Here is a 12,201-nt window from a genome sequence, read left to right as displayed (position 1 = left end):
GGCTTCCCCCTGTTTTCATCACTTTAGGGGGCGTGACCAGCACTCTCCGAGATGCTGGGCAGCCCCCCAGGCTCTCCCTACGCTAGTGAACAGATGCCGTGCGATGCGCACGGCATCTGTTCACCTTCTGCACACCCACTGCTCTGCTAGGCAGAGCAGCGGGTGTGCTCTCCCCAACTTCCCCCCCACTGCGGGACACTGCGGCCCGCAGGCGGGACAGTGGGACAGTCCCAGAAAAACGGGACTGTCCCGCTGGAAGTGGGACAGTTGGGAGGTATGCATCTCATCGGTAGTGCTTCCTGCTGCGCCTCGGTAAAGGCAGCATTTTGTAAGCCTGCCCATTCTCCGTGCCTGGTTCCCGGTGATCGGCGGCAGGTAAGTCACTTTAGAGGCTTTTAAACCCCCCCCGAAACTGAACAAAGCCTGTATACACATATCAATCAGTTTAGGGAGGCTGGAGCTGTATTTTTTCCTCCGCAGTCACCGGGAAGCCAGGACGGAGACTGTTCCCGAGCGCATGACTGACCATGTGCAAGGAACAAACAGAAGGGATTGTTTTCAGAATCCGAAAACAATCCTTTCATTGGCATCGCAGGGACAGCGTGTTACCGCAACCGCTGTCCCTGCTGAAAATATTGCTGCATAGCTTACTTATTTTGTCATAATTGATAAAATATTGTGACGATGTTGCCCGATAATATTCTGGGCAACATCGTCACTTTTGCTGAATAGACCCCTTAGCCCGTTAATACCTTCAGTTATACAAAGTCTTATTGGATACTCTAAACTAGGGAAGAGCGGGTTCGGATTTCTGAAATCGAAACCCCCAGATCCGAGCAGAATCCGAGTCAGGTTCGAGTTTTCCCACCTGACTCGGATCTGAAATCGAGGTAAAACGTCATCATCCCGCTGTGATTCTATAAAAGGTCCCCGTGTTGGCGCCATTTTTCACTCTGGCTGTGGACAGTAAAGAGGGAGGGTGGGAGTTGTGCTGCTGTTGTCATCCATAGGGGCTGTGTCCACTCCAAAGTCCATAGGGGCTGTCTGGGCTGTGTTCTGCAGTGTCCCATAAAGGCTGTAGTCCTAAAGGGGTGCTGTAGTGTTGTCCAGGGGGTGCTCTGCCCATCAGGGGTGCTCCCTCCAAGTGCAAAAAAATATATTTTTCTGTTTGTATGCTCTGTAGCCGCACATGCATTAACAAAGTAGTGCCAAGCGTGTGCCTGTGTCATAAGTGAAGGGCCGACTGGCTCGTCTGTTGAAGGGTAGTTTAACCCCCAAAGTGCGCTGCAAAAAACCCCCCTAAAAACTTTTTCTGTGTTTGTGAATTGTGTGTGCTGTAGCCGCACGTGCATCAACAAAGTAGCGCCAAGCGGGCGCCTGTGTCATAAGTCAAGGGCCGGCTGGCTCGTCTGTTGAAGGGAGGTATAACCCCCAAAGTGCGCTCCAAAAAAAATAAAAAAAATATTTTTCTTTGTTTGTGACTTGTGTGTGCTGTAGCCGCACGTGCATTAACAAAGTAGCAGTGCCAAGTGTGCGCCTGTGTCATAAGTAAAGGGCCGCCTGGCTCATCTGTTGAAGGGTAGTGTAACCCCTAAAGTGCGCTAAAAAAAAAAATCCTTTTCTGTGTTTGTGACTTGTGTGCGCTGTAGCCGCACGTGCATCAACAAAGTAGCACCAAGCGTGCGCCTGTGTCATAAGTAAATGGCCGGCTGGCCCAAAAAACTAAAACATTTTCTTTTTTTCTTTTTCTGTGTTTGTGTGCGCCTTAGCTGCACGTGCATCAACAAAGTAGCAGTGCCAATTATGTACTCTTTGGGGCCTAGGTTTTCACTGCAGTGTCACTCCTAGATGGGCCACGTGTTTGTGCCGCCCACTCGTGTCGCTTAGCATAGTCATCCAGCTACCTCGGTGCAACCTTTTTGCCTAAAAACAATATTGTGAGGTGTTCAGAATAGACTAGAAATTAGTGGAAATGAATGTCATTGAGGTTAATAATAGCTTAGGAACAAAAACAAAACCAAATTCTGTGATTTTTATGATACAGATAAAAAATTAAGCGCTGTCTGTAAGACCAAGTGTAAAAACAGAATTTTAATCACAAATGTAAAAAATATGATCTATAATCAGATCAACCTGATGACATCGATGGAACCATATTAAATATAAAATATATAATATATAATAGATAACTGATTCATATATACTTAAAAATTATGTACCGCTCGGTCTTAGGTCAACTGGAACTGATTGCATACATGCTATAAGCAAAATTGTTAGGCAATTAATCACACAGTGTGAACTGTATCCGTGTCCGTTCCAAGCATTATTGGCAACAAACGTTGTTATGTAACACCTTTGAGGCTAAAATGATACAGTTAAAAGCATGAATTACTACACAGTATCCAACTTGATAGAAGTAAGTGTTTACATTCTGTTCTCCGCAATAGAAACAGGTGAGCAATGATGTAGTTCCAAAGTTTAGGGTGCAGGGATTTTTAGCAGACTGTATAATTATATTTAATCCTTCCCTTTAATACGGGTAAGGAAATAATGTGTTTAGCCAAAGGTGCGGTAATTGAAAAAAATGTGGTGCATTAATTTTGTCCATCCAAAAAAGCCCTCTTGACGGGCGTTTTAAATACAAAGGTTTTCAACTTTATACCGCTGCTCTCTGGTATTCTGCTGAGACAAGGGTTTACACAGGGTAGTGTGATCACACAGACCGGCATATACCGTGTCCACTTCAACGCGTTTCTCCGCCTTTAATCCACGTCAGCGGCTTCCTCAGGAAGTAAAAGGTGTGTAACTCCTATGTCTCCTACCATTTAAATAGGGCTGTTATTTAATTTCATTTAGCTGTGTCCACCTGACACTTCATTAGCCGATTACCTCTGTCCTGCAATATGTTTCACCATATATTTGAAACACTCAAAAAATGCATAATGAGTTTGTATCGATATCTGCTCGGTTCCATATTTCTCAAGTAAAATGTTTAAAAAACTTACATTTGTCCGTATTAATGACATGTTTCATATACATCCATAAAACTCTTAAAAAGCTTATCTTTCATTTTCCATCAATTCAGTTGTTGCCGTAGCTCCTTTAAATCACTTGTCACTTGTCAGACTTAATTAATATAAATACCTGAGCTGGACCAATAGTTATCAAAATTCTATCCAATACCATAAGATTGCATAAAAGTATATATAAAACAACATACATTCATAAGCATATATCCAATCATTACTAATTATATCATACATTGCTATGATTTTTAGCTGTTTTTATGCTTTTTTCCAAAAAAAATACAGATCCAAAACACAAAACCCAGAACCCAAAACACGGAAGGGTGGTTTTGGCAAAACCAATCCAGATCCAAAACACGAAGAAAGATTCAGATCCAAAACACAAAACACGAAAAGTGGCCGATACACACCCCTACTCTAATCCAGGGGTTGGAAACCTTTTTTCTGCTGAGGGTCATTTTGATATATATAACATTATACATGGGCCCACTGCAGGTCACATCCCCTCCGTGTGATGTCACACGGGGTGGGACCACAATTGTCGATGATTACAGCAATAAACGGAGCATCCTGTGGATACTCCAGGGAGTTGAAGGGCAGCGATGTGACCGTCTGAAGTGCCCTATGGATGATCCAGGCGGAACTGCTGCATAGATTCTGGCTGCAGTGTGCCATTCTAGGCACCCTGTAACCAAATGAGGCTAGCAGAAAAAAGCTCAGAGGGCCAGACCAAATGATTTCGAGGGCCTTATACGGCCCCCAGGCAGGAGGTTCCCAATCCTTGCTCTAAACAGTGCACTAAAAATATAAAAGACAAAAAAAACCCACACCGTAAATAAACAACTGATCTTACCTGAAAGGGTTGAAACCTGAATTGTTTCAGGTTGGATATATGGATCATTAGAATCAGATAGAAGTATGACCTGGTAGGTAGTATTTGGAGTTAAAGCACTGAGTACAGCACTGGTCTCATCTGCAGACAATGTCTTCAGTAACTTTCTTGTTGGATCAGATACGGGTGAGTACTCCAAAACATAATTCCCTGTATCTCCAGACAACCTAGACCAAGTCAGCTGAAAACCTGTACTTGTTATATCGAAAACCTCCAGATTTCTTTCTTCCTTCAGATCTAGAAATGGAAATTGAATCTTGCATAACCATTTGTGCCAGCCTTTGTTTGGACTTTCCGTTGCAGGGCAGTGTCATGTGCATAGACATAGAATAGAGACAACAGATAGAGACCAGGAATCAAGGGGTCTATGTTCTAAGCCTTGGAGAGAGATAAAGTGGATGGAGATGAAGTACCTGCAATTAGCTCCTGTCTTTTTTCAAACATAGCCTGTAAAGTGACAGTTAGGAGCTGATCGGCTGGTAATTTATCTCCATCCAAGGCTTAGTACATAGACCCCTATGTCTGATATTTTATTTTTATGAAAGACTTATTCTTAAGTCTTTCATAAAGCTGTTAATTTCCCATCTATGTATGCTGGGAAATTGTTCCACATACAGTCAGGTGCATAAATATTGGGACATTGACAGAATTTTCATATTTTGGCCTCTATTCACCACCACAATGGCTTTGAAATGAAACAAACAAGATGTGCTTTAACTGCAGACTTTCAAATTTAATTTGAGGGTAATTACATCCAAATCAGGTGAACGGTGTAGGAATTACAACGGTTTCTATATGTGCCTCCCACTTTTTAAGGGGCCAAAAGTAATGGGACTATCAACTCAAAAGCTATTTCATGGACAGGTGTGGACTATTTCCTCGTTATTTCATTATCATTTAAGCAGGTAAAAGGTCTGGAGTTGATTCTAGGTGTGACATTTGCATTTGGAATCAGTTGCTGTCGACTCTCAATATGAGATCGAAAGATCTGTCACTATCAGTGAAGCAAGCCATCATTAGGCTGAAAAATCAAAACAAACCCATCAGAGAGATAGCAAAAACTTTAGGTGTGGCCAAATCAACTGTTTGGAACATTCTTAAAAAGAAAGAACGCACCGGAGAGCTCAGCAACACCAAAAGACCCGGAAGACCATGGAAAACAACTGTGGTGGATGACAGAAGAGTTATTTCCCTGGTGAAGAAAAACCCCTTCACAACAGTTGGACAAATCAAGAACACTCTCCAGGAGGTAGGTGTATATATGTCAAAGTCAACAATCAAGAGAAGACTTCACAAGAGTGAATATAGAGGCTTCACCACAAGATGTAAACCATTGGTGAGCCACAAAAACAGGAAGACCAGATTAGAGTTTGCCAAACAACATCTAAAAAAGCCATTACAGTTCTGGAACAACATCCTATGGACAGATGAGACAAAGACCAACTTGTACCAGAGTGATGGGAAGAGAAGAGTAGGGAGAAGGAAAGGAACTGCTCATGATCCAAAACATACCACCTCATCAGTGAAGCATGGTGGTGGTAGTGCCATGGCGTGGGCATGTATGGCTGCCAATGGAACTGGTTCCCTTGTATTTATTGATGATGTGACTGCTGACAAAAGCAGCAGAATGAATTCTGAAGTGTTTCGGGCAATATTATATGCTCATATTCAGTCAAATGCTTCAGAACTCATTGGACAGTGCTTCACAGTGCAGATGGACAATAACCCGAAGCATACTGCAAAACCAATCAAAGAGTTTTTAAGACTAAAAAGTGGAATGTTATGGAATGGCCAAGTCAATCCCCTGACCTGAATCCGATTGAGCATGCATTTCACTTGATGAAGACATAACTGAAGGGAAAATTCCCCAAGAACAAGCAGGTACTGAAGACATTTGCAGTAGAGGCCTGGCAGAGCATCACCAGGGATGAAACCCAGCGTCTGGTGATGTCTATGCGTTCCAGACTTCAGGCTGTAATTGCCTGCAAAGGATTTGCAACAAAGTATTAAAAAGTGAAAGTTAGATTTAGGATTGTTTAGTTTATCCCATTACTTTTGGTCCCTTAAAAAGTGGGAGGCACATATAGAAACCGTTGTAATTCCTACACCGTTCACCTGATTTGGATGTAATTACCCTCAAATTAAATCTGAAAGTCTGCAGTTAAAGCACATCTTGTTTGTTTCATTTCAAAGCCATTGTTGTGGTGAATAGAGGCCAAAATATGAAAATTCTGTCAATGTCCCAATATTTATGCACCTGACTGTATATTATTCCCTATCAGTAAAAAAAATCTTTTACTATCATTACTCCAGAAACTTTGCATTTGCCAGGTTTTGTAAGTATTATATGTCAGTTAAGGTGGGAAACAGTGATATAGCCCATCAAATTGGTGAGTAAGAACACTGCTCCACCATTCACATATGTGTCACAGACATAATTTCCCAGACTAACTCTTCCAGTGGCGGAGAACACCTTGTTCTATGTATTGTAGAGCAGTCACAGTGATGCTCTCAGTATTGTAGGACAGTTACAGTAATGCTCGCTATATCATATGGCGGTCACTAGGGTGTCCTATGTATTGTAGTCATTGAGGTGCTTTCTGTATTCTATATCATTCACTAGGATGTTCTCTGTATTGTATGACAGTCGAAAGGATGCTCTGTGTATTGTATATTGGTCATTAAACTGATTTTTGTAGTACTTAGCTGTCACTAGAATATTCTCTTTGAATTGAGGTCACAAGAATGCTCTCTGCATTGTATATTGGTCATTAGGTTGTTCTCTATATTGTGTGGATTTCACTACGATACAGTTTGTATTTTACACTATGATGCTTTCTGTAATGTATGTTTCTAGGATTCTCTATGTTTTTGGTACTGGTAGGCAAAGGAGCTAATTTATTTTCTCTTTTACACTGCTATGGAAAATATATTTCAATCCAGTGTACATTTGTGTTAGATCCGCCAACATTTGATATGTCCCCATCTACCTAAGCCCACTTCAAGATTTATTTCCAGGGCCTCTTTAAATTCATAATCCATCCTGAACTCCCACATTGGAGCACATGGTATGAAATCTTTTTCTTTAATTTATAGTGAATTAATCTCCGCCCCATAAGAATATTACTTGTGTCTAAAACATTATAGGAGGTTTTCTCTACAGGACTATTAATAAAAAAGCATCGCTTACCATAATTTTCCTATAATCTCTTAAAAACATCATTACACTGCATCTACCTTCCAGGTATTTTCAGAAATGATAATTTATGATAACACACACTTTTAAGTCCACTATAACCCAAAATGTTGAACACCTTTAAATGCTTATTACAAGGTGAGATTTACCTTGAAGTGTAGAGACATTGATGGTCTGAGGATTGACATAGTCTATATTAGATTCAGGGACCAGTGTGACCTGATAAGTGGTATTTGGAGTCAAGTCTCTGAGAACTAAACTGGTTTCATCACCTAGCAAGGTGTGCTGTAACTTCATCCCTGGAATAGTTGCAGGTGCATATTCCAAAACATAATGTCCTGTATCTCTGGACAGCAACCTTGGCCAGGTCAACCGAAAACTTGTATGTGTTATATCCAGTGCCTGAAGTCTTTTTGCTTGAATCAATTCTGTGAAGATAAAAAATGACAAGAAATATAAATATAATAGATGCTAAATACTTTGCTTTGAAAACTGCTGTGAATAACTGAATTTTGTTTATTCACAAATATTTAAAATAAAAATTATAAAAAAAGTCTGTCAGTTTTATTCCTTAAATACCAATCAGTATCTACATTTTATCTGTCTAGTGCAAGTTAGGCTGGGGACATACCTGAACGACTTGTAATTGGAATGATCTTTCACCTAATTTCCCCTGAGCCCAGAAGAAACGATAGAGCATATACACTGTACAATCTTGCATACAATCGAACGATCTATCGTATTGTTTGATCGTATGCAGTTGCTAAATGATCAGATATTGTTTGATTGCATACCCGTACACACTACGATGATCACTGGCTAATTTTAATAATGTGCTGTACAGTGGGCTGTGCTGTAAAGGGGAAATGGAAAACGCCATTTTGTTTCTGTGCAGTATTGCTTTGTATTTGCTGAGGCTAGGTTATCCTGCTGAATGCTCTACATAGCTTACTGATCTATTTTTTTGCTCTGGAAGTTATGGATAGTTATCGCTTTCAAGCTGTGGCTTCTTACCCTGTCAGTTTGGTGTCACATCTTGCTACCGAGAAGGCCCCAAAAAGGAGAACATGGAAAAGGGCCTGCTGGACCAAGGAGAGGCTGCTGCAGAGAGCTGCATTTTCTCATATGCCCTTAAGCTGGCCACACACTAGACCAACTTACATCCAACCAGCCAACTTGTTGAATGGTTGGAATGAAAATCTGGTAAGGAATGGGAGTAAATGATGATCAGCAATTTGCTCCTAAATGCCAGAAAACAGATGAAAATGGTCGTTCAGACAAGTTTGTTAAATGTTTGAGCTAAACTATTTGTTCAAACAACAGTTTTGGTCCATTTTCCAGAGTTTGGGAGCAAATTGGTTGGTTGGTTGGAATGAAAATCTGGTAAGGAATACAATCAACTAGTTGGCTGGTTGGACAGATAATCTTTATATGTGTGGCCAGCTTTAGTCATGGAGATTTGTAAGAAAAATGCTGCCGACTACAGGAATTTTCTGCGCATGGATGATGCCACCTTCCAGAAGTTGCTTGCTCTGGTGATTCCATACATTGAGAAGTAAGACTCCAAGTTCCACAAGGCCATCCCTGTTGAGGAGAGACGGGTGGCAACCCTACGCTTCCTGGCTACTGGCAGGTCCCTGGCTGATCTGAAGTTTGGCTCCCTCATCTCTCCACAAGTTTTGGGACACATCATCCCTAAGACCTGCAAAGCCATTTTACATGTGCTTAAACAGCAATACCTCAAGGCAAGAAAATCTAAGACAGTTTTGTAACTTTTATATAAATTTTTTTATTTTACATCTCTGCTAATTGTGCAGCTTATATGAAACATTGCACTAGCAGTGCATTACTTTTGCTTAGCATTTTTTTTTTACAGGGACATTTGGTCCAACATATAAAAATAAATTAAACTATATGCCTACATTTTTTTTCAACATACAATTATTTATAAAACAAAAACATTAGGGGGCTATTAAAATAAATTATGGTCTGACATATAAAGTGGAAAGAGATAAAGCAGTCACCAATCAGCTCCTTTTAAAATCACGTGTTAATGTATCACGCAGTGCAAAGAGTGGAGAAGTTGCCCGTAGCAAACAATCAGCTTTTTACAGAATCAGTATTTTACAGAATGTACTTGTAAATTATTGTTATTGTTTATTTATTTGGCACCACAAGTGTTCCGCAGCACCTTACAAAGTACATAAACTAATACGTGACCAGTGACTTACAGTACAATACAATGCAAGACAAGGACATGGATAAAATATATAAAAAACTAAATATAAAAATGAACTTCTTCACTGGGCCACTTCTACGCGCTGCTTGATACATCAACCCCAGCAGCTGATTGGCGGGTGTTTTATGTCTCACCACATAGATAGATAGATAGATAGATAGATAGATAAATTAGTTACAGATTGTGGCGATATTGATATATATAACTTGGATTATTCTCAATCCATTGCAGAGTAGGAGTGGTATATTACACACAAAGTGAATGGGAGAGGAGGGAGCCCCCTCCATCTTATCTAATATAGAGTGTGTCCTATTAATACAGCCGCGAGTGTATTAGAGGTGATCTTATTTATTATCAATACATATATATTTTTTTTCTCTCCACCCTTTTATCCCCCCACTTTTTTCCTAATCCAACTTGCCTTCCCCTTTCACTTTACTCTATTACTGGATACAGAGTCCAATAAATCATACTGGCTCACTAGGATATATTACAAACAACTAATTTAGGATTAAAGACACACGGCAGGCAAATTCTTTTATTTTTCACCTTTTCATAGTAATGTCAAACATTAGCACTCTCTAACTATATTTTAACTTATATTTTGCTGTATCAGGTTCCCCAAGGAACTATTTTAATGTATATCTAATAAACCAATATTTTTAATAGTAACAATTCAATGTGTGCCATATAGAATACAAGTCTTTTTCTCTTTCTTTCTTCTAATACTTGTGCAGTCAGGGGAGGCAGAGCCTCAGCTGTCATACTCCATCAGAGTTTTGACTATAAAAATGATTGGCATAATACAAAGAAGATATTTATAAACACAAATATCTTTTTATTACTGTAATCATTTTTATAGTCAAAACTCGCTATATTTGCAGTGAGCAGCTGCAAATACAGGGGGTTGAATGCATCAAAGATAAAAATGCAGCCAAACCCCCCAAAAATGCAATTTGTTGGGGTTTGACCGCAGTTTCCATATGCACCAAGCTCCAGAAAGCTTTGCTTGGACCCGATAGGCAATACCATCTACTGTATATATGACTTTGCCTAATAGAAGTCTATGGGCTTCTTTTTGGGAGACTTTCCCCAGACTGATCGAATAGGATCCCTACCCGGGTCCCCCACTGCTTGCACATGCGCTGACCAATGGCTGCCAGGTCACAAATGCGAAAGTCCCAGCACCACAAAGGACATCTATTATTGGGAGACCTGTTCTTTGCTAAAATCATCATGCATACGACGGTACTAAATGCCGGTATGTAGGATTTGATTGGCGAGATGCATCGCATCGAAAATGCGATGCCTGATGCAACCCGCCTAGGGAGAGATGAGAGGTTAGGCAGTGACGATCTCAGCCTCCTCTCTGATGGTCAGAAACTGCCTGGAGCACAGGGGGCACTGCGGCCAATAATACGACAGAAAAAAAGGACCAGGGGAGGCAGCTTTCACATTTTCCTCACTGAGGGGTGTGTGTCTTGAGTCAGCATTGAATGGGAGCCGGCCATGGAGTGTATGTCAATTAGAGTGCTGGAGTGAGGGTCCGCCTCCTGTCCTCACAGCTCTCACTGATGGTGGCTGCTGGAGTCTGAGGCTTGGACACAACAACAACAACAGTCTCCTCCGACCAAACCAGGCCACACCACACCACACTGCACAAGGGTCCCAACCCACCCGGCTCCTGAGGGCTTCCCAGGCAGTGATCACTGGCAGCCACTTTGTCCAGACACACCAGATATCTGCAGCAGAAGCAGGGCGGAGAGATGGAGGCTGAGGGACTGCTCACAAGCCATGCAGTCTACTGAAACAGCAGCAATACCAGGTCATTCTCCCATCCCCCTAGCCCAGTGCCCCCTCTCCTTCCAGCCAGTGACCCCTACTCCCTTCTCACTGACCCCCTATCCCAGTGTCTCCCACCCAGCCAGCCCAGTGTCTCCCCCTTCCCTCTCTAACCAGCCCATTTCCTCCATCTTGCTGCCTGTGCCCCCTCATCTAGAACCCCCCCAGCCCAGTGTCCCCCTTTCTCCTAGTGTTCTCCCACCCCTATCTCACTGCTCCCCTTCCCAGCCATCCCAGTGCCCCCCCATTGCACTGTCCCCCCATTCCGCCCAGTGTCCCCCTCATCTATCACTCCACCCCCAGCTTGCCCCCCATATCCAGCCCAGTACCCCCCCACCATTACTGGGCATGCAAAGGTCCCAGTCTCCCCAAAGAGAAAATGTGCACATATGTGTAACATTGCACAGCCCTCCCTGACATGCTGCTCTATTGGGTTCATATATGTGTGCATAAATCTGGCTCTGATACTAGCCAGTGCCTCCCCAGCCATTGACCTCACTGCATGTCACTGGTGTCACCATACCTGCAGGACTGACACAGGTAATAAAAAGGAGAAGGAAGAGGTATGTTTGGTGTTCTACATTGGAAGAGACCAACTTCTGCAACATATTTCCATCCATCTCCTGCAGTCTGCTCAATCCAGAGCTACCCTTGGAGTGGTGACCCCACTGTGACACTAGAGAGGGTGACTGGCAGCCATTCCCTATCACATTGGTAAACTAGATATTCTCCAGATAAGCACAGAAGCACCCTGCTACAATCCATTTGTCATTCTCAAGGTGCTCTGACCTCATGTCAGACAAATAAGGCACTCATAAACCAGATATCCCCCATTATAATATTTCCATATTCAATAAACATAACATGATGGAGATTCTAGTGCACCAAGGTCCCTAGAGACAGTGTTGTCTGCAATCTACATAGATGCACAGACTGAACAGTAGTGATCATTGAAATACACTCATCAGCCATAACATTAAAACCACCTGACTAATATAATGTAGGT

At 41.9% G+C, this 12,201-nt stretch overlaps 1 protein-coding gene across 1 annotated transcript in view; it reads right to left on the bottom strand.

Annotated features, from left to right (window-relative positions):
• The window catches only part of VWA1 (von Willebrand factor A domain containing 1), a 268,972-nt gene that overhangs the window by 127,067 nt on the left and 129,704 nt on the right, over nt 1-12,201 (bottom strand). The window contains exons 3-4 of the mRNA XM_088458647.1: nt 7,264-7,542; nt 3,880-4,155 (exon numbers count right to left, since the gene is read on the bottom strand). Of these exons, the coding sequence (XP_088314773.1) occupies nt 3,880-4,155; nt 7,264-7,542 (555 nt within the window). The remainder of the gene's footprint in view (nt 1-3,879; nt 4,156-7,263; nt 7,543-12,201) is intronic.

Source organism: Taudactylus pleione, unplaced genomic scaffold, assembly GCF_031769625.1.
Source record: "Taudactylus pleione unplaced genomic scaffold, aTauple2 ptg000845l, whole genome shotgun sequence".
Classification (NCBI taxonomy): domain Eukaryota; kingdom Metazoa; phylum Chordata; class Amphibia; order Anura; family Myobatrachidae; genus Taudactylus; species Taudactylus pleione.
Note: the sequence above shows the minus strand (reverse complement) of the source record. Positions and strands in the feature narration are given on the sequence as shown.